General features: G+C 47.1%; 1 protein-coding gene across 5 annotated transcripts in view; it reads right to left on the bottom strand.

The window, feature by feature from the left end:
* EVC (EvC ciliary complex subunit 1) overlaps positions 1–23,394 on the bottom strand; it is an 82,378-nt gene that overhangs the window by 17,287 nt on the left and 41,697 nt on the right. For all 5 annotated transcript variants that reach the window (XM_082462774.1, XM_082462772.1, XM_082462773.1 and 2 more), the window contains exons 11-12: positions 22,420–22,518; positions 7,573–7,785 (exon numbers count right to left, since the gene is read on the bottom strand). In XM_082462774.1, the coding sequence (XP_082318900.1) occupies positions 7,573–7,785; positions 22,420–22,518 (312 nt within the window). The remainder of the gene's footprint in view (positions 1–7,572; positions 7,786–22,419; positions 22,519–23,394) is intronic.

Here is a 23,394-nt window from a genome sequence, read left to right as displayed (position 1 = left end):
TATCCAAAAACAAGGCCTTTCTCTCAATTCTTGCTTTATCCTTTCAACAACATTTTATAAACTTCTCCATTAAGCTCTTATAAACATTGGTCAGATTTATTTTTAGGCACCCTGTAGCTTTGATACTGAAGGGGATCTTTATGTTATCACTGTTCTCTACTGCTTTGAAAGTTACCTATTCTGTTTCTATTTCTTCAGTGGTTTTAAATTTTTAATGTACATTCCCAACTCCAGAAATCTTAAGTTAACCAACATTTCTTTTACCTTAGAATTCATGACAGTCAGCACTTATGAAAATTTCTTATCTGTTATCACTTTGAATTTTCTCTCTCCTTCATTCTCTCCTAGAATTCTTAGAAGACTAAGGAAGACCCTCCAGGACTTTCTCATTCTGTTCCCATGTCTCCTAACCTCTCATATTTTCCATCTCTTTAGCTCTCTGTGCCATATTCTGGACCACTTTCTCACCTTTATCTCCTAGTTTACACACTGCGTCTTCAACCATAATTTGATCTGCTGTTTAACTCATCCATTAAATTTGTTTTCATGACTATAATTTTCATTCATAAACTATGTGGTTTTTTATCTGTCATCTTTTTACATCATGTCTTGTTTTTACACTAGTAATTCCTCCTGCTATTGTTTTAAACATACTTCCTTTATAAGCGCTCTCTAATAGTCCCTTCACCTGAACTTCTCGGTGCTTGTTGTGGTCTAAACTTGGCGCTTGCTGTACATGCTGGCTCTCACTTATGGTGGATTGTTGCTTGTGTGTTTTGTAATTTTGGATGTTAGCTCATCTTCAGTGTGGCTTTATCTGTGAAAATCCTGTGAGGTCCAAGGCCACACAGCTTTTTAGTGGAGCAGAGGCTCAAATCTAAGTCTGTCTGTCCCCAAAGCTCAAATCTTTTCTGGATGCATCTGCTCCTCCCTGACTATCTCGCATCACAGGGAGAAACATGCACCTAGAAACATGCAGCTGGACTGTGTTACACCAAGGGCTCAATCACTAAGGTGAGACTCTTTTACTTTCCCACATATGTAGCTCTTTTCTGGAGATGGCCATGCTGTATGCAGAACAGGGACAAAGCACAGAGGTCTGGGTGTGAGTAAGCAGCCTAGACTTCAGTTCTCTGGGCCCTGAGATTCGTAGCACATACTTAATCTCACAAAATCACACCGTGTGACTCAGAACTTTTCCTTTAAGTCAGTCCCTGACTCCTCTTGTGAGGGGTCTACAATAACCTGTCAAAGTGCTTGGGAAACCAGAACATTCTAGAAAATTCTACACAGTGTAGATTCTCTAAAAGGTAAATTAACATTGTCACTAAGAACATGGGGGTCTTTGGTGTGCGTTTTGAGAAGGCAGATAAAACTAGCAACGGGATCCAAAGCCGATCAAGAGGACGGAGATCACAGGATCAGATGGTGCCTGCAATGGTCACACCACCCTCTTCAACGTTATCAAATGCAGGTTCATGAATGTCTAAATTCCGAAGCAAAAAGCTGCTTCCGTGGGCTAGAGCACTGACCCTGTTCATTGCTACCAGGTTATTCTGTGGTTTCCCATATGTTTACTCTTTGTTTCAAATTTTCATTTACTAAGGAGAGAAAGGGAAAAGGAACCAACAGGCAGTGCATGCCTGGTACATGCTCCTATAAAAGGGGTGGGTTTAGAGGTAGGGCCAGTGGAAAAGTCAACACCTAACGCAGACACTGGAGTGCTGGGGGGAGGGAGGCACTGCAGTTTTAAAAGCACGGTCAGAGGAGGCCTCAAGGTGAAGGTGGCTTCGGGATAAAGACCTGAAGCAGGACGAGTGAGGCAGGAGCGCCCAGGGAGCTGGAGGGACACAAGGATGCCGGGCAGGCTGGAGTGGGGTGAGAGGGGGAGACAGGGAGGGGGTCAGAGGGTAACCAGGTCCTGACAGGCGGGGCTGTGTAGGGCATGGTGAGGACTCTGGCTTTTCCGCTGCATGAAATGAGAAGGGGGTTTTGAGCTGAGAAATGACATAATGTGACACAGTGTCTTTTATCGAATCTAATGTGCCAGTAATTATGAGATGCAGTTATTTGAGGTACCACACTGAGAGAAAAATCACTGATAATTAAATTAAGATGCATCTCAATTTCAGAGGTGTTAAAATGGTATTAAAATCTGCATCTTAAAAATGAGTGGTATATGATATGCTCCCTCTGGAGCAGTGACTGGCCAAGATGGCAGAATAGGAAGACCCTGAGCTCACCTCCTCCCATGGCACATCAAAATTACTATTTACAGAGCAACTATTGATGAGAAAGACCTGAAGACTAGCAGAAAAAAATCTACAACTAGAGGTATAAAGAAGGGACCACAAGGAGATGGGTAGGAGGGGCAGAGTCATGGTAAAGTCAAGTCCCATAATTCCAGGTAGGTGACCCACAAACAGGAGAATAATTCCAACTGCTGTGGTTCTCCCCAAGGAGTAAGGGGTCCGAGGCCCATCAGGCTCCCCAGCCCAGGGGTCCTGCACTGGGAAGATGAACCCCCAGAACATTGGGCTTTGAAGGCCAGTGGGGCTTATATTTTCGGGAGAGCCAAAGGACCATGGGAAATAGAGCGCCATCCTTAAAGGGTACACACAAAATCTCACAAGGTCCAGGACCCAGGGCAGAAGTAGTAATTTGAAAGAAGGCTGGGTCAGACCCACCTGCTGATCCTGGAGAGCCTCCCAGAGAGGCAGGAGGAAACTGGCGCTCCCCCTGGGGGCATCGATGCTGGCAGCAGCCATTTGGGGAGCTCATTCTACCACAAGGACACTGGTGCTGGTAAGCGCCCTTTCGGAATCCTCCCTCTGGTTCATTACCGCAGGGATCCAGCACCCCCACCAGCCTGTCGGCACCCGTACGGGGACACCTCAAGCCAAGCAGCTAACCAGGCAGGGACACAGCCCTACCCACCAGTAGGCCAACTGCCTTAGGACCCCTGAGAGCCTCCAGCTGGCCCAGGACCCTACCCTGTCCACCGGTGGTCCAACACCAACTCTAGGACCCCCAGGGCCCTGCAGCCAGAGGCCCCAGGACCTGGCTCTGCCCACTGGTGGGCCAGCACTAGCCCCAAGACCAGCCTTACCTTCCAGTGGTCTTAGTAATATTTTTTTGGATATGTCTCCTCAGGCAAGGGAAACAAAAGCAAAAATAAACAAACGGGACTAAATCAAACTAAAAAGATTTTGCACAGTGAAGGAAACTATCAACAAAACGGAAAGGCTGCCTATTGAATGGGAGAAGATATTTGCAAATGATATATCCTGTAAGGGGTTAATATCCAAAATATACAAAGAACTCATACAACTCAACATCAAAAAAACAAACAACCCAATTAAAAATTGGGCAGAGGATCTGAATAGACATTTTTCCAAAGAAGACATACAGATGGCCAACAGGCACATGAAAAGATGCTCAACATCACCAATCGTCAGGGAAATGCAAATCAAAACCACAATAACGTATCATCTTATGTCTGTCAGAATGCTATTATCAAAAAGACAACAAATGAGTTTTGACGAGGATGTGAAGAAAAGGGAACCCTTATATACTGTTGGTGGGAATGTAAATTGGTGCAGCCAATATGGAAGACAGTATGGAAATTCCTCAAAATATTGAAAACAGAACTACCATATAAGGCAGCAATCCCACTCCTGGGTGTTTATTTGAAGAAAATTAAAATACTAATTAGAAAAGATATCCACACCTCTATGTTCATTGCAGCATTATTTACAATAGTCAAGATATGGGAGCAAAGTCGTGCCCATTGATAGATGAATGGATAAAGAAGATGTGGTACATATATACAATGGAATACTACCCAGCCATAAAAAAGAATGAAATCTTGCCATTTGCGACAATATGGACAGACCTAGAGGCTATTATGCTAAGTGAAGTAAGTCAGACAGAGAAACACAAATACTGTATGATTTCACTTCTACGTGGATTTTTAAAAACAAAACAAATGAACAAACGTAACAAAAGAGAGAGTCACAGACACAGAGAACAAACAGGTGCTTGCCAGAGGGGAGGGGGTAGGGGGGAGGAGAGAAATAGGTGAGGGAGGTTAAGAGATACAAACTTCAGTTACAAAATAAATGAGTCAGGGGTATGAAATGTGGGTAATACAGTCAATAATTATTTGATATCTTTGTATGGTGACGTGTCGTATCTAGACATATCATGGTGATAATTTTGAAATGTACAGACATATTGAATCACTGTGTTGTGTAACAGGAACTAACGTAGTGTTGTAGGTCATTTATACTTCAAAAACAAACAAAAAACAAACAAACCCATAGAAAAAGAGATCGGATTTGTGGTTACCGGAGGAGGAGGAATGGGATAAAAATAGTCAAAAGGTATAAACTTCCACTTGTAAGATAAATAAGTACCAGGGATGTAATGTACAACATGGCAAGTATAATGAACATTGCTCTATGTTCTGTATGAAAATGGTTAAGAGAGTAAATCCTCACATCACAAGGAAAATCATCACAAGGAAAAAATATTCTTTTCTATTTCTTTGAATTTGTATCTATATGAGATGATGGGTGTCCACTAAACCTACTGTGGTCAACATTTCATGATGTATGTAAGTCCAATCATTATGCTTTATACCTCAAACTTATACAGTGCTGTAATGTCAATTACATCTCGGTAAAAATGGAAGAGAAAAAAATTTTTTTTAATAAAATGGAAGAGAAAAAAAATTTTTAAGTGAAAGTATCACTCTGGCTGGGGGTTGAGAATAGACCACAAGGGGCCGTGGGTTCAGGGAGACCAGAGGGCTTGCTCTCAGCAGACTGGGGAGAAGCCCACAAACCTGCATTAGAACAGATCACATTTTGAGAACCACCATTCTACAACCTGTTCCAGTTGTGTGACTGACAAACTCCACAATATTTAACAACTTCTCTGAGTAACAGGATATGAAATCACCAAGGCCTTTTGGATAGAAAATAAGTGGAAAATGCATTTCATAGTCTGGGTGTGTGTTAGATTTTCCATGAATAGTTTTGTTGGCCTTTTCTTCTCATGACTAAATATTCATCTTGACCACAGAAAGTTCATCTCATTTTTATCATCAACAAGGAAATATGGAAAGTGGGAGAGAATATGGATCTCTAAATATCTTGTGGTAATTTAAGGCAATTAAACAATCAATCAGTAAATTAATTTTGACATCCAAACTTTGAGAAAACAGACTTGGGTCATACTTATTTAAGCAGTTGATGAGGTCATTAACTTCTGCTTGCTTCTTGCATGCAGAACTCCTCTTGAAATACTTCTGTACAAGCAAAGGAATACTCACACGCATGCATATGCTCACAAAGTAAATAAATAAAAAATAAAAACCAGAAGCTATGCATTGTCTGATATCTGCTTAAAGTAACTTAAGACTCATAACTAGAGGTTTTTAGATGAATTATGGCTGTTTGCCTAATAATTTATCAGAAATGAAGTTCTAGATTTTTTCAATGTCAGTCATTAAGCAATTAAACAGATACTGCGTGAAGGGTCTTAACCTGCATTATCTCGCAGCAACCCTGTTGGGTATTTTGATCCCTATTTTTCACATGAAAGCTGAGGCTCAGAGAAATTTAGCAAGCTGTGCAAAAGCAGAGTTGTGGGAAATCAGCTGACTGGCAAGAGTCACCCAGCCCATTCACGGGGTTGCTCTGGTTCAAACCCAGGCATTCAGCTTCCAAGATTAGAAGCCTGTCTTCAAACCACAACTGTCTCTAAAAGGCCTGATCCCCATTTGGGGGCCGACATCAGAGGCACATCAGACTTATCTGGTGATCTTTCCAAACCGCTGAGGCCCAGGTTTCTCCCCTCCTTCCCCGGAGATGGTAAATTATATGGTCTGGGGCCCAGGATTGGTATGAATCAAAGGAATTCAGCTTCATTTACCCTTGGTGACCCTGTGATAATTTCCAAAGCTGCATTATTGTTGCTGGAAATGCAGCAAAGTTTTCCTGAGCATTTGCTATATCCCAGCTACTGGGCTTTGATTAAGGAAGTGAAATATGAAAAGCAGGGCTGCTGTCCTCCAGGAGCCTACAGCCATATCGAGGAGACTGCAAGTCACCAGTGACAAGACAACACAGTGCAGCTGACGGCAGACTGAAATTAATTAGGAGGAGGTCTAATAAATTGGACAGGCAGGAAACTAGGCCCTATGCTTGCCCCAGGCTGGAAATGGCCCTATGTTTGCATGATGCTTCCCTTTATTTATTGGTACTTTGTACAGCGCCCGTTAGCTGCTTTAGAAAACCTCTATTGGATGCATCAGCTGAGTGCTGTTTTGTAACTAACTGAACACTCAATGTAAAAAGACAGGGTGTTTCTCATAACAAGCACCTCGGGGTAGGCAGTCCAGGGCTGGGACAGTACGCCTTTCTGCCCCACCCTCCTGAATCCTGCCTCTAAGTCAAAGGAAGGCCAGCATACCTCCAGTCCTCCTGTACCTGCTCTGGGCAGGAAGACCAGGGAACGCTGAAGAGGAGGATGTCTCCTGGCAACACTTGGCCTTTGCATTAGGGAACAGAGGCCTTGCGCAGGTACCATACCTTCTCTCATAGGCTAGAACGGCATCACGCGGCCGCTTCTAGATGCTGGGATATTGAGCATGTTAGTTTTACAGCCTCTAGCATGCAGGAAAGCAAGAGAGAAAGGAAATGTGGGCGTTTTCATTTAGAAATTTGACAGTTCTTAATTCTTTAAAAATAAAATTGAGGTATATTAGTTTACATAGCTATTGTAACACATGGCCACAAACGCTGTGGCTTCACATGACACAAATTTAGTATCTTACAGTTCTGGAGGTCAGAAGTCTGAAATGAAAGGAACGGGGCTGTGTTCCTTCTGGAGACTCTGGGGGGAGTCGGCTCCGTGCCTTTTCCAGCTTCTCGAGGCCGCTCGCATTCCTCGGCTGATGCGCGCATCACTCTAGCCTCTGCTTAGGTCATCACATCTCCTCTGACTCTGACCCTCCTCCTTCCCTTTTAAAAGGACCCTTGTGATGACACTGGGCCACTCAGATAATCCAGAATAATCTTCACATCCCCAGATCCTTAATTTGATTGCACGCAAGGTCCCTTTGCCCTGTTAGGTAACATATTCACAGGTTCTGGGGGTTAGGATGTGGGGACATTATTCTGTCTACCACATATATACATGGTTTTAATAATGAAATCAACTTTCACTGAAAAACAGGAGTCCCGTGTGTGCAGCTCCTCCCCCCCACCCGTCCACTCCCTTGAAGAACCGCTCTCTGTCATTTATTTCTATTATTCTAAAGAAGGCTTTGCTGCCCTTCTTGTTGGATTAACCGAAGGCATCATCTACTGACTTCCTATCCTGGGAGAGGAGGACTCTTGCTCTCTTCTCCCCCTCTTCCCATTGTGAAAGGTTGGCAACCAGAATCTTGGTAAAGCATCTAGCATAGGCACTAGGGGATGCTCAGTGAAGGAAATCCCTCGTTATTCTTCAGAAGTTTAAAAAAAAGGCAGACTCCAGACCCAGTTTTACAAAATGCTGCACCTGCTTTTCTTGCTCCAGGAGATCTTGGAAGAGTTTCCACTGCTGACTCCGGAAGCGATCCAACTTCTCCAGCTGCTGGGCCGCGTTCTCCTGGGCCTCCTGCCTCAGGTATTCACACTCTGCCTGGGAGAGGTCAGTCACACAGGGGAGCGTCTGGAGGAACAGGACGTCCACAAACTTCTGGAACGTTTCCATGGTGCTGCGATACAGCTCCTGAAGCCGAGAGCCACACGACGGAGCTACATGTCAGGCTCTCACCCAGGGCAGGGCCAGGGTTTCATGCAGGACACAGAGGAAATCCAGCGAAGGGAGCTCTCAAATCACACACAGGCGTGTGCACACACACCCCATGCACACAAACACACTCAGTCTTGGGAAGCGTCCACTGCCTTCCAGCCCTCTCACCCTCACCCAGTCAAGTGCCAGACCTGCGCTTCTGACCCAATGAGCCCTTAATCACTGGCGTTTCCTCTAAACCTCCATCCAGATTATTTTCATGACCCTTCACTGGTCTCCCTGCCTCCCTCCACCCTCCACACTTAGGCGAGTTATTTGCACAAGCATAGATCTTTCAATTCCAGCTCAAATAACCTGCAAGACCTCTCTTCCCATCGCAATCAGAGCTGCCTAGCAGGGCTTCAGGGGCTGCCTCATTTCTCACCATTTTGTTACCTTCATCCCACCTCCCCCACTCCATTCTCTTTCTAAAAATCTTTTTAATTGTGAAAAACAAAAACCTGTAGATAATAATATATTAAACATCTCTGAATCCACCACTCAGTTTTCCTTTTTTGTTTCAGACTAAAAACACTAAACCTTACAGGTTAAGTTGGAATCCTTTAAGTTCGCTCTGCAATTCTTTTCCCCTCCCTCCCAGCGTCCTCAGAGATAGCCATCCCCATGAATTCATCATCTCTGTCTCCAATTTAGATTTCTATACTTTCACTATATATCATGTCCATAAATGTGGCTTTTGGTGTGTGTGTTACTTCACATAAATGGCATCTCGTTGCATGTTTCATTATACGGATGCTTTTTAAAGCCTCTCCCCTTCTCCCCACCTCCGGGTACTTTCACACCTGAAATGGACTTTCACCCTGCAAAACCCCTGCAAAATAATCCCTTCTCTGTGAAGCCTTGCCTGGGCCACTCAGACTAACATGGACATTTCTCACCCTGGGCTCGTGCAGATCTTTGGTTAGCCCCACCAGGGCATCAAAACTACAGTTTATCTGTCATCCCTCCTGGACCACAATTGCCCAAGAGCAGAGGCTGCATCATACTCAGATCTGCACCCATGTCTCACACCCTCCTAGACTAAGCACCTGACTGCAGTTTCTGAATGCATCATACACCAACATGATGCAGAATGCCCATTTCCCCTTCTCCATCTAGGAACTCCCCTCACATGTTCCAAACTCAATTTGAGGTCTCCTCTTCTGGGAAGGCCTCCTGACCACAGGGTTTTTTGGGGTTTTTTTTAACATCTTTATCGGAGTATAATTGCTTTACAATGGTGTGTTAGTTTCTGCTTTATAACAAAGTGAATCAGTTATACATATATATATATCCCCACAGCTCCTCCCTCTTGCGTCTCCCTCCCACCTTCCCTATCCCACCCCTCTAGGTGGTCACAAAGCACCGAGCTGATCTCCCTGTGCTATGCGGCTGCTTCCCACTAGCTATCTCTTTTACATTTGGTAGTATATATAAGTCCATGCCACTCTCTCACTTCGTCCCAGCTTACCCTTCCCCCTCCCCGTGTCTTCAAGTCCATTCTCTACATCTGCATTTTTATTCCTGTCCTGCCCCTAGGTTCTTCAGAAACTTTTTTTTTTTTTTAGATTCCATATATATGCCGACCACAGGGTTTTCTACAAAGAAAGTCTTATTACTTTAGCACCTATAGGGCCTAGAAGAGCACCTGGCAAATATCAGGTAGTAATATTATAATTGTTAATAATTATGAATTCTTACCATGTGCCAGAGAGTGTCATAAACACTTTTCTTGTATAATCTCATCCATCCTTCTAACAGTCCAATGAAGATGTTCTATTATAATTACCGTTATTTTACAGGTGAGGAAACTAAGACCCAGAGAAGATAAGTAACTGGACATTTGCAGAGGGTGGGTCCTGGCTGTTGGACTATTGGACTCATGCTCTTAACCTGTATGCTACAAGGATAATTGGTTCTTTTTGGAAAAAAAAATTCTCAGCACCTCCTCTGGTGTACCGAAGTCATACTTGGTGTACTCAATGAATATAAGTTAAATTTAACTCAAATCAGTGTTAATGAAACCCAATGAATGCCATGTTTTAAAAAGTTCATGGCCAAGCTGAACTTTGTTTGTGATAAAGTGACCATGACAGGGGCACAAGGGACCCACACCTTTTAAAAAGATTTAGAGATCCTACTTCTGAGAGTGGCCAACCAGGTAATTTGAACCAATTTCTCCCACTGAAGATGAACTTTTTTTAAAAAGCTGGATAAAATGTTTATTAAATCATCATAAAAGTCCGAAAGAGCTAACAAGGTAGTGAAGAGTGTGGTGTCCAAGGTCGGGAGAAGATGCAGTCAGAGAAGGGTGCCCAGCTCTTGGGCTGCGTTTACATAAGGGGTGTAGGTCAATGCAGGGGAGATGGCTGCACAGCTGATGGACCTCTGACAGCCTCAAGCAGTCGAAGGGACAGAAGGTGGAGTTCACAGCTCATATGGGTTGGGGCCTCGTAAAGCATTCCACACTTAGGGTTGGAACCCAAAAGGCAGCACCAGAGATACATGATTGAAATGGAAGAAAACCAGACCTGACTGGTTTAAACAGATGGCAACCTAGAGTCTGGTCATGTGGGTGACCCAGCATATTTCAAGTCCAGACCTTGAATTAACGTGACTCTCGATCATTAGAGGCCCAGTCATAGGGCAGAAGCGAAGGAAAATCCTCTCTGGGGGAGGAGAGCATCACTGCATGCTTGAAAATATTCTTACCAATATATGTACAAATCTGAGACGAGGCATATGAGAAAAAATAAACAGGTACACAAGGAGATAAGAATATGACCAAAGACCTACACAAACAACAGACATGAAAAACAAACCCACAGGTAGTCCAGAGAGTGTAATTAGAAGACGAGGACTTTATAAGATTGATGCTTACCATGCTCATGACGTTAAAAGCCACTCTTAAACCTTAAAGCAAAGAGCTAGAAATTATAAAAAGTAACGCTACTTACTTTAAAAAAAAAGTCAGAACTTCTAGAATTGACAAACACTGTTCAATAATATGAACCCAATGTATAGGTTTCATTGCAGTTTAGATGCAGCTGGAGAGAGAATTAGTACTGGAAGAAAGATCAGGAGAAAATCCAGAACAAAGTAAAGAGAGACTAAGGGATGGAAAATACAGAGGAGAAGATAAAGGCTAAAAGATATAGTGAGAAAGTCCAAAATTTAATTGGAGTCCCCGAAGGAAAGAAGGGAGAGTCCAGGCAGAAGTCATATTTGAAGTGATAATGGCTGAGGAATCTCTCAAAACTGATGAAAGAAATTTACAGATGAGGAAACTGAGGTTTTATCTGTACATGTAAAAGAGAGGTTAAGTAAATCGCATCAGTTCACACACAGGGCCCGGGTGGTCAGGCTCCTGCACCCATGATCTAACCATGATGCTCTTAGGTAATTATTTTTAACAAAGAATGGATGAGAGTATAAGCAGCACCTAATAAACACAGGGTCACTTTTTGTGACATTAATAGTAGATAAAGGGCTTCCCTGGTGGCGCAGTGGTTAAGAATCTGCCTGCCAATGAGGGGGACACGAGTTCGATCCCTGGCCCCGGAGGATCCCGCATACCGCAGAGCAACTAAGCCCATGTGCTATAAATACTGAGCCTGCGCTCTAGAGCCCGTGTGCCGCAACTACTGAAGCCTGCGCACCTAGAGCCCGTGCTCCGCAGCAAGAGAAGCCACCACAATGAGAAGCCCACGCACTGCAACGAAGAGTAGCCCCGCTCGCCGCAACTAGAGAAAGCCCGCGCACAGCAATGAAGACCCAACACAGCCAAAAATAAAAACAAATAAATTTTTTTAAAAAGTAGATAAAATAGTTTTTAAGAAAAAAAGCTCTCCTAGAGAGAAAGGGGATCAGCTCAGAGCACCAAAAGGTTTAATTCACCAGAAAGATGTAAAGGTTCTAAATTTGTATGCACTTAATGGCATTACCCAAATCAATGCAATTTGTCACATTAACAAAATAAAGCTGAAAAGCATCATGACGATTATGTGAATAAATGAAGAAAAAAGTACTTCACAAAATTTAATTTCCATGCAGAAGAAACACTCTTAGCAAAATAGGAAATGGAAGGAAACTTCCTCAATCTGAAAAAAAAAAAAAAAAACTATAGCAAACATTATACCTGAGGGTAGAAACTACAAAGGTCCTGCTTTTATGTAAATGGAATCATATAGCATGTTAGGTTTGCGTATCTCAACTTTATATGTCCTTGTGACATTCCTCTGTGTTGTCGTGTGTAGCTAGTAGTTCATTCTTCCTCACTGGTCTGTAGTATTTCACTGTATAAATACACCACCATTTATCCATTCTACTGTTGAGGGACATTTGTGTGGCTTCTTATTTTAGACTATTACACATTCTGCTGACGTGAACTTTCTTGTGGATGCTGTTTGATACACATGTGCTCCTGTTTCTCTTGGGCACATGCCAAGGAGCGGAATTGTTGGGCTGTGTGTATGTGTAGCTTCAGTCCATATCCTCCATAACTAATAGCCACCAATTTGATTAGCATTTTGAATTTATAGATCAATTTGGTGAGGATGAACATCTTTACAATATCACATCTTCCAATCCAGAAACATGGTGTATCTTTACATTTATTTAGGTCTTATTAATTTTTCTTAGTATTGTTTTGTGAGCAGGGAGTGGATTGGGATTGGGAGGAGGTGTGAGGGGGCTTCAGAGGTCCTGGTCATGATGTCTTTCTTGATCTAGATGGGGGTTACAGAGATGTATTTTTAACAGTCATTTGTTAATCCATAAGGTAATGTGTTATCCATTTATTTGTGTCTATTACATTTCACAATAAAAATGGTTTAATAATATGGCAGTGATTTACATTTTCTTCCAGCCTCTGGAAATCCCAATTTTCTGCTAGGAGACAGATTTTAAAAATTGATTCTCCTATATTGTAATCTATCCTTCCATAGCAGCAGTTGGGGATACTAAGACACACCTTTTTCTTTTTTGTTCATGATAGTCAAACTGCAAAAATACGCTGTTTGCAAATTCAAGAAAGGTGAACTTTGTAAAAGCTACATAGTCCATTAGTCGAGGCTCTTTCTAATAAAAAATGTGCTGGATTCTGTCTGCTCCCTGGACAGAGACACATCTGCATCATCACACGTGCTCTGATAGGCCATAAAACACATCGCTTCCCACTTAACGTTGACACGTTTTGTTTGGGAGATGCTGATTTATTCTGTGCCTGAGATAGAACAGGAATTAATCTGTGTTCTTCTCTCTCAGCGCGTGTGAGGGGTCGGACAGCAGGGGGATGCTGGTCAGGGGAGAAGCTGGCCCTGGGCCTCAGCCCTGCACTTTTCCTCAAATAGAAGCACACAGAACCCAAGCTAGGGCGGCATTTCACCCTGACTCGTCCTTCACTCGGGTTTCTGCCTCTGCAGCCTGACCCAGAGGATCCAGTGTCCTCTCCAGGCTTCTTGCAGAGAAAGGACTGGGGCAGGGGAAGGGCACATATTCTGAAACCTTTGAAAAGGAGTCTCAGTTTTCATCCCTGCAAAAGGGATAAGACGCAAGCTACATCTGTAAAGACAGCACCTGCCTTGAGGGCTGATTGTCAGGATTAGATACAGCACACAGCACAAAGCAAATGCTTCATAAACGCTGGCTATTGTCATTCCAGAGAGGTTGGGAAAAGTTAGCGTGTGGCTCTCAATAAATGTTACCTGTTGCTATTTTTATTCCAGGAACAGAGCATTTTGGAGAAAAGGCAGTTTGTGTTTCCATTTGCTTGCAGGGTGGGGAGGAGAGAGGGAAGGGAAGGGGGCGTTCCCAGCAGAGGTGGGCAGGTGCCCTTGGGAGAAAGCCAGGTGGACCAGTGGGCGGGAGCACGGGATGTGCGGAAGCAGAGGAGCAGCAGGGAGCTCAATGCCATGCGGAGGAGTCAAGACCTGGCAGCCCGCACCCGTGAAGGAGCTCACACAAGGCGTGGATGTGGCCAGGTCTGAAGGTGTACTGATGAGGGTGAGTGCTGACTGTGTGAATAAAACATGTACTTCCAGGATCCCATGGACACGGCCCGGCTCCCTGTGAGTTTCCAGTTCATCACAGGAACCAGAAATGTTCCCCTGCAGGGACCACACCCTGACAGTTTTGAAGATGCGCAGTTAACTGCTTCAGAGTGAGGTGTGCACAGGACCCTGGGACAGAGCAGTGCTGAGAGCACAGGTGAAACTGGGTCTCTTAAAAACGGGAAGGGGAAGCTGGGATGAAGTGAGAGTGGCATGGACTTGTATATACTACCAAATGCAAAATAGATAGCTCGTGGGAAGCAGCCGCATAGCACAGGGAGATCAGCTCGGTGCTTTGTGACCACCTAGAGGGGTGGGATAGGGAGGGTGCGAGGGAGACGCAAGAGGGAGGAGATATGCGGATATATGTACACGTATAGCTGATTCACTTTGTTATACAGCAGAAACTAACACAACATTGTAAAGCAATTATACTCCAATAAAGATGTTAAAAAACCCCACAAAACTGGAAGTAGGTTGGATCAAGGGTCAGGAGCCTGGGAACCCACCTGCACTGGGTCACTTGCCAGCAGTGTGACCAGGGGCAACTCTCTTCCTCTCTGGGGCTTCACCCAACAGAGGAGGGAAATGATACCTGCTTCCTGAGGACATGAGACACAGGAGACATGTGCGTGGACGGGCACAGTGGCTCCAGATCTTCCTCTCCCCCAGAGCCATGCCCTTTGCCACATAACCTTGCACGCCCTCCCACAGGGAGTGGGAAGTGCCTCCCCAACCCTTTAACTTTGGGTCAGTCATGTGACTTGCGTTGGTCAATAGAATGAGGTGGAGGTGAAATGGGCTAGTTTGGAGGCTAGACCCCTGTCATCGCTATGAGGAGAACATTCCCAGGCCAGCCCACTAGTCCAAGGAGAGTAGAGACAGTTGTGTGTGTGGCCAAGTTGTGTTAGTCACGCCTAGATCAGCCAACCACCAGATGATGCACAGACCCTGGGGATAAATCACTGTCATTTTCAGCAACAGGGTTTTGAGGTATCTTGTTGCACAGCTTTACTGTAGTCATAATTACGTGATACCACACCGGACAGAAGGGGCCCTAAAGGTGAAAGCTCTGGTGTAAAGGTGTCATATCCTCACAGCCTTCACGGGTTCATCCTGCAAATGTCTCTCGAGCACCTACTGCAGGAAGGCTCTGTGCCAGGGCCACTGGGTGAACAAAGCTGACGTGGACCCTGACTTTAGAGAACGCACCCCCAGTGAGGGGGCAGACATCGCACAGGAACTCACAATATCCTATGGCAAGTGTGATGGCAGGGAGGCTGGGAGCCCTAGGGACAGACCAGGGAATCTAACGGATCTGAGGAGGAGTCGGAGAAGGGCTCCCCGAAGAAGTGACATGTAAGCTGAGACAAGATGAGAACAAGCCAAACTGAGGGGATGGAGGGAACGGTATTTCAGGTAGCAGAAGAGCACATGCAAAGGCACTGTGGCAGGAGGGACTGGGGCACCTCTGGGGAGCTGAGGGATGTCTGAGGTTGGCTGGAAGGCAGGGAGCAAGGGACATGCCTCCAGACAAGTGGTGAGTGGGCTGTGTCACATGAGCCTTGTGGGCTAGGTCAGGGGGTTTATGGGCCAGGTTGGGTGGGTCTCATGGACCAGACTAGGTTGGCCTTTGGGCCAAGTCAGATGGGTCTCATGGGTCAGGCCATGTGAGCACTTCATGGACCAGGCTGGGTGGTCACCATGGCCAGGTTAAGGATGTTGGACTTTATCCTGAGAGCTATGGGTGGCATTCTGGAGTATTAAGTGGGTTCTTTCATATGGTCAATCTACAAAGAAGGCAGCTAAGAATTCCTACATCAGAGAGGTTAGATGATATGGACCAGGCCCCATAGCTGGTACACAGCTGAATCAGGCCCACAACCTGGCCTGTCTGATTCCTGGGTGACTCTTCTCTCCTTTGCAGTTTTGCACCTCTTTGCAGGGAGGTGAGCTGATTGTGAAAATTACTAAAAGGAGGGAGAGGTATAATCAGGTAGCATGTGGTACCCTGAGGGCACTGGCAAGTTTTACTTCTGTACATAAAGAAAACATAAATTAATTACTCTACTAGTCTTGTTAAAATAAAACAAAAAGCCATGTTCCCATAGCTTGCTACAGTAAAGTAGACGTAAGCATGACAGTCTATCTTTCTCAGACTTGTCATATTTAGTGATGATTTATCACACTTTAACCTTGATAAAGGACCATGGAATTGACTCACCCTCTGTAGCACCCAGGGAAATCCTCTTTCCAGTGACAGGAACTGTATGGTGCCTACACTTGTCAATTTCCTTCTCAAGATCTACTTCCAATAGAACACTGCCCCCAAATCATTGTTTTGGTATTTCTCCCAAACCTAGTTTCTTCTACTCTTTGGAAACTTACTGTTTCCCACCTGTGATAGGCAAAATAATGGCTCCCCAAGATGTCCATGTTCTAATCCCTGAAAGCTTTGAATGTGCCACACAGTCAGAGATTTTTGTGGATGTGATTAAAGGACTAAGTGAAAACCAAGGATCCCGAGATGAGATTATCCTGGATTATCTAGGTGGCTCCCACATAATTATAAGGGTCCTTGTAAATGAAAGAGAGAGGCAGGCAGTCAGAGTGAAAGGAGAGGTAGGATGGAAGCAGAGGCAGGAGGAGCACGGCTGTGGCTTGGAGTTGGAGGAAGAGGCCACAAGCCAAGCAATGCAGGCACCTCTAGAAGCTGGAGAAGGCAAGGACACGAATTCTTCCCTGGAGCCTCCAGAAGGAACCAGCCCCGCCGATACCTTCATTTCAGCCCACTAAAACCCATTTTGGACTTCTGACCTCCAGAAATGTAAGGTAATAACTTTCGTTGTTTTTAAGTTGTTTTTAAGTTTAAGTTGTGGTAGTTTGTTCTATCAGCAATAACACACCATCTTCAGGATGCCAGTGTTTCAGTTGATTGATATATTCACTGATGCATTGATTCACCCATTCGTTTACTCATCAGTGTTGAGTGATTGCCTGCAATGTGTCATCCCCAGCTGGATTCTGCAGAACACACCGCAGCCCTCCCCGCAAGGACTCCACGCCCCCGCCTTCCTCTTGTCCACCAAATCACTCCTCCCCACCTGAATGTTACAGCCCTGGGCCTGTATCCCAGGCCCCCAGCTGTGTGACCTTAAACAAACTACTTTAACCTTTCAGTGCTATGCAGAAGAACTGACCTTGCTGAAAGAGAGGCCTGGCCTTGGTCCACGGTTCTTGGGAAGTGACTTCTAAGTTCTTGGAATGTCCTGCCTGATAAGAGGGTCTCTATTTACCTGGGAACCTTGGGCAGCTTCAGACAATCTATGACCATGATGAGATTTAGGGTGGGGCCCTTGGGCCATGTGGCATCAGCTCCACCTCTAGAGGGGCCGGGGCTTAAGGTCAGCCATGTTGGCGGTCCACCACATCCATGTGACTGAGCCCCAATAAGAACTGTGGACACTAAGGCTTGGCTGAGCTTCCCTGGATGGCAATGCTCGGTGTGTAATGCCACACACTGTTCCCAGGAGAAGTTAGCACTGCCCACGACTCCACCAGGACAGGATAACTGGGAGCTTTGCGTTTAGAACTCTAGACTCTGCCCGTGTGCCTCTTCTCTTGGCTGACTTAAATCTGTATCCTTTTGCTGTAATAAACCATAACCATGAGTAGAACAGCTTTCAGTGTGAGTCCTTCTAGAGAACTGAAGAACCTGAGGGTGGTCTTGGGGACCTCTGGACTTGCATTTGGTATCAGAAGCGAGGGTGGTCTTGGGGGCTACTCCCAAACACTTCAAGAGTGCCTATCACTATTATTCCTGCCTTCTTTGAGGACAGAGTTGCACTTTTTCTCTTATTTTCCTCAGCCTTAACTTCCCATGAGATTCTGAAGCTGAGACGGCTGACCTAGGCAAGGCTGTTATCACCCTACCCCCCCAGGAGCCCTTCAGGAGAAACAGCAGGGGGAGGACAGTCAGAAATGAACAAATAAACAAGCGGGTCTCCGGGGCACCCTGTGATGCAACAGCGGCAAACTCAGCTCTGCACCCGTCATTCTCAGGAAGACTCTGGGCTCATTTCAGGAATCTCTCTACAAGGCACCGAGACGTGTAATTTAGCGGCATCCATCTCAGTCAAAATGAGAATTCGCTGTTTGTTTAGAGGCCAAGAGACAGTGGGAATTTAGAAAAATGCACTTTTCTCTGCAGCCTGAGAACCGTTAGGTGGTGATCAAATTTATCTCACAGCCGCCGTGCCTACAATATCACGATCAGTGCCCAGAGAAAGGAGGGAATTATGCCTCTGTGTGACCAGGTCTGGAAAGGAGCCAGCCAGACTGCAAGGCAGGTTACCTCATGAGTGCACTCTGTGCAGACACACCTTCTTGGACGGTGAGTGATAACAACCAGGATCGTGGTAACAGATTTCAGCGCTCGCTGTGTGCCTCACACTCTCCTATATGCTTTGCATGTGGGAACTTATTCAAACCTCTGAACAGCCATAGGAAGACCCAGATAGTGACCATCCCCATTTTAAGAGGAGACCCAGATACTGACCATCAAAACCGACCCCAATCCCAGGCCTCCTCACCAACCTCACCCACACCATCCTGGCCCAGGCCCCCAGCATCCCTTGCCTGGACCACTGCGATGCCTCCCCAGGCCTCCCTGCTTCCACTTTTGCCCCCTACAGTCCATCCTCCATACAGAATCCAGAGGGATCCTTGGGAACCTAAGGCAAGTCATTTCCCTACTCAAAACATGCCGGCAATTTCCCATGTCACTCAGAAGTCAATGCAAACGTCTTCGGATGGACTGCAAGGCCCTACAAGACTCTGACCTTAGCCCGTACCTGTCTCCCCTTCCCCCAGAGCTGCCACACTGGCCTCCTTGCTGCTGCGGCTGCTGGAACCCCACGTGTGTTGCTGCCTCTCCAGCTCCACAGAAATAAGCACTTTATCTGTTTGGCTCACTGCTGAGGCCCCGGTGCTGAGACTGTGGGTTGCACAAAGCAGTGCTCGATAATATTCATTGAACGAATGAACTAACAGGCTCACGAGCTTACAGCTGGCCGGCGAGGAAGCCACGCTCTCCCCCAGGCCCTGGGTCCAGAGTCATGCTCACCACCCCTGGACTCAAGGCCTCCTGCTCAACACGCTCAGTGACGGGGCAGAAGGGGAGGTGTTAACTGAGCACCTGCCACGTGAGGCCCTCAGCCCTGCCCTCCTGCGCTGCCATAATGGTCAACAGGCTCTCTGTCTCCATCTCGCAGATAAGGAAATGGGCTTGGAGCAGTTAAGGCTCTTGTCCAAGGTCGCCCACCCAGGAATGTTGGGCGCCCACCCAGGAATGTCCTCGCCAAGCATTCCAATCTTCCAATTGGCTTCTTTCTACCACACCAGAGGATTTCAACCTCCACCTTTTGGAAATATCAGATAAAGCAGTTTCCAATACCCAAGGCAATGATTTCCACAATTAAGGGATGTAAAATCAACCAAAGTTATCTGGTACCAGAGGGCTTGATGTGCAATGACGACGTGAATCATAGGAAAGAGCTCTGCACTGACTCTGGGAGAGAAGCTGGCACAGGCCTTGGGCCATTTCTTTCAAAAGCACCTGCACAGATGCACAGAACTGCTGGCCCCCCTTCCCCTTGCCCCTGAGCCCTCCTCATGCAGGGCATTTCCAAGTGCCTGCTTCCGAGACAGAGACTCCAGCAGCCATGACCCCTCACTCACACCTGCTGGGCTCTCCTGATGCTAGAAACAAGGGCGTCTTTACTTCCTCAGCCCAAACTTCAATGGGCTGGCAGCCAGACCAGCTACGGTAAGCCAAGTGTACAATATCCTAAGGACGTTGCTGGGGCCTGAGGCTGTGGTCACATCAGCATCATCAAATCTTTACTGAAAATGATGTATTCACTGCCACCCACTGAGACTGGCCCGGCACTTCCACCTGTATTTCCTCCTTGTAGCAGTGATCAGTGTTTTATCCTTGCTTTGTGGAGGAGGAAAGTGGCATTTAGTTGACCAAGACTTTAGATTCTAATTGCAGCTCAAAGGAGGAAGTGTCAGCCTGTTGGACACTGTCCCCTGCTGGGGCGCATCATCAGTGGCATCTGCCCGTGAGCCTTAGTCCATTGGACTCTCACCCCATCCCCCCAAGGCAGCGGTCCTCAGACTCTGCTGTGCATCAGAGGAAATTGAGGTACAAGTTAGATAACCTGCTGCCGACCACACAGCTGGTCAATGGCTGGGCTGGGATTGGACACCGGGCCATCTGAGTCCAGAATCTGTCCTCACTGCGGTATTCACAGCCCACGCTCAGCAGCATGGGTCATGGCGAGGACATCAGCACTAAGGTTAGAGAGGCTTACTTTAGATCCCATCTCTCTGCTTGTCGGCTGTAGGACTTGAGCAGGATGGTTGGGCCAGCACAGAGAGATTATGTAACCAATTCACGGTCACACAGCATGTTAGTACCCAGAAGGGGACTGGAATTCAGTATGCTCACTCCCAGCCCAGGGATTTGAGTCCTGACTCCCCCCCCACCAGGCATGGTGTTGTTCCTTTCCTGCCTGGGAGCCTGGGGCTTTGACAAGTTGAATCCCACCCTGCACTTTTCTCAAGAAAATCCTTCCTGGCTCCTCATCTGTGAAGGAAGGAAAATGCAGTTTCTGCCTCACAGGATTCTCATGAGGATAAAATGATCAAATACTCAGAAAGCACTTACAACAGTGGCTGGCTCCGAACAAGACTGGCTCCTGCATCGGTTTCCTGGGTAGCCAAAACTACAGAAATCTATTCTTTCACAGCTATAGAGGCCAGAAGTCAGAAATCAAGGTGTCAGCTACCTCTGGAGGCTCTGGGGGGATCCTTCCTGCCCCTTCCGGCTTCTGGAGGCTCCAGGTTTTCCTTGGCTTGTGGCCACATCACCCCAGTCTCTGCCTCTGTCTTCACATGGCCACCTCCCTGTGTGTCTTGTCTTCACAATGACTTTCTCATAAGGACACCAGTCATTAGATTTAGGGCCCATGCTAATCCAGAATGATCTCTTCTTAACTAATCACATCTGCAAAGCACCCCCTATTTCCACATAAGTTCACATTCTGAGGTTCCTGGTGGACATGAAATTTGAGGTACACTATTATGGACTGAATTATATCCCTCCAAAATTCATATGTTAAAGCCCTAACCCCCAATGTGACTATATCTGGAGATAGGGCCTTTAAGGAGATAATTAAGCTTAAGCAAGGTCACAGGGTGAGGTCCTAACCTGATAGCACTGGTGTCCTTGTAAGAGGAAGAGACACCCAAGCTCTCTCTCTGCCATGCAAGGACACAGTGAGAAGGCAGCCATCTCCAAGCTAGCAAGAGAGGCCTCACTAGAACCCAACCTAAATGATACCTTGATCTTCTTGGACTTCCAGCCTCCAGAACAGTGAGAAAATAAATGTCTGTGTTTAAGGCACAGGCTGGGGTACTTTGATATGGCAGCCTCTGAAAACTCATACAGACACCACGGAACCCCGCACAGTCGCCATCGTGACGAGGGGCTGCACTCCCTGTCCTTCCTCATGTCCTGTCTGGGCTGCCCCCTGACTCCTGGTCCACTTGGAGCCCACCTCCTGCTTCAAAGCCCATCTCAGGCATCACCTCCAGCGGATGGCCGTCCTTGACCTCACCTTCACCCTTGTCTCTCAACCCTCCTCTCTGCACCCGTCAGCAGGGATGTTGTAAGGGCAGCCAGTTCGGATTGGGCACGTCCCAGGTGCAAGCTGCTGTCCAAGGGCCTCACGCGCATTCGGTGTTCACACCACCACCATGAAGGTGGGCATCACTGGCCCCATTTCACAGATGGGGAAACTGAGGACTAGAGAGGCCAAGTAGTGTTCTGGAGGCCGCAGGGCGAGGAGGGAGGAGAGCCAGGGCGCAGACACAGGCCTCTGGGTCCAGGTGACCCTCTCCAAGGTGCTCCCCACCACGGTGGCACTTGTCCCCTTCCTTCTTGACCGGGGCCACATTCCACCTTCCCAGCAGCTCTGGGTCCTGCCTGGGGCAGGAGCTCTGCCTGCCTTGGTCATTGTCATATCCCGGGAGCCCCTCTGGCTTTGGAGGGCTCGGGGGCTCTCCCCCGTCCTCTCAAAGCCAGCCGTCGTTCCAGAGCCGCACGAGGTTGCCCAGGGAGAAAGAGGTGGCACCAGCACTGGAACTCAGGCCTCCGTGTCAAGCCCAACCCTCCTTCCTCATCACCGCTCTACACTCATGACGCCCACAAACGCTGGCCTATTTTCATCCTGGGTGAGCTGACTTCCAAAGACCTTTGCCTCTAGGGATATTTGGAGGTGAGGGTCCCGAGCACCTCAGAAATGGAAGGGGCCTCAGATGTGACCTGGACCAACCTCCCTCCCTGGTTTCTGCCAAAGAGGGTCTCGGGGTCCCCGGCCCAGGAGGATGTGAGGTTCTCACACATGCCCGGATCCTGAGGTTTTCCTGCCGGTCTCACCTGGAAACCACATACCTGGCAGAGCGCGGCCACGGCCTTGGCGGCGCTGACATTCTCCTCTTCCTCCAGGTCACTCCGAATCAGCCTCTGCCTCTCCAGGACCTCGTGAAAAACCTGTGAGTAAAACAGGAGCTGAATCTTGTAGGAAAATGCTGATATTCTTCCCAGAAAAACCTCCTCAACTGACCCCGCCTCTCAGGTGGGAAGGATGTTCACCCCAACTTATACACAAGGAAACTGAGGCACAGGGATGTATGTGACTTTCATGGCTTGTGAGTTGTGGCTGAGGCCGGGACCAGTGAATCCGACCTCCAGGAAAACCACAGACTGTGACTCTGTCTGTGTACCCAGCAGGAGAAGGTGCGGCCCGCACCCCCGTCACCCTTCTCTCCTGGCCACAAGCCACCCAGACATCATTTTCTGATTTCAGTTGCTGGGGACCACCAGCCAGGCCCTGGGAGGCCCACCCAGCGGAGCCCGAGGCCTAGCAGGGCCACTGGAGGTCAGTGCGGTCAGTGGCCAGCCAGACTCGGCTCTGACCACATGGACCTCGAGGAGCCCAGCAGAGTGACAGGGGGGCGAGGACCAGATGCCCCAGACACAGTCAGAAGGCACCGCAAGGCAAAACCCCAGAGGGTGTGCTCCTCTTAGGGGGCAGCTATAGGGGAAGAGGCCCCAGCGGGGAAATGAGTAAGCTGAGTCTTGAAGGACAAGGAGGGGTCCCTGGAAGGAAGGTGGGGAGCCAACACAATCCCAGCTCAAGGAGCAACAGCAACGGACAGGCAGTTAGAACCGTCTGGCCTTGGTGGGGGCAGAGCGGGAGGGGAGCTGAGAGGGAGGGGCAGGGACCAGAGAGGGAGGGGCTGCGCGTGGTGCCAAAGTCTGCGCTCATTCATCAGTTCCTTGTTCATTCAATCACTTTTTTGTTGTTTTTTCATTCATTCAATTATTTGTTCTTTTGTATCCATCATCCATCCATCCATCCATCCA

This window comes from Balaenoptera physalus, assembly GCF_965194825.1.
Source record: "Balaenoptera physalus genome assembly, chromosome: 5".
Taxonomy (NCBI): domain Eukaryota; kingdom Metazoa; phylum Chordata; class Mammalia; order Artiodactyla; family Balaenopteridae; genus Balaenoptera; species Balaenoptera physalus.
Note: the sequence above shows the minus strand (reverse complement) of the source record. Positions and strands in the feature narration are given on the sequence as shown.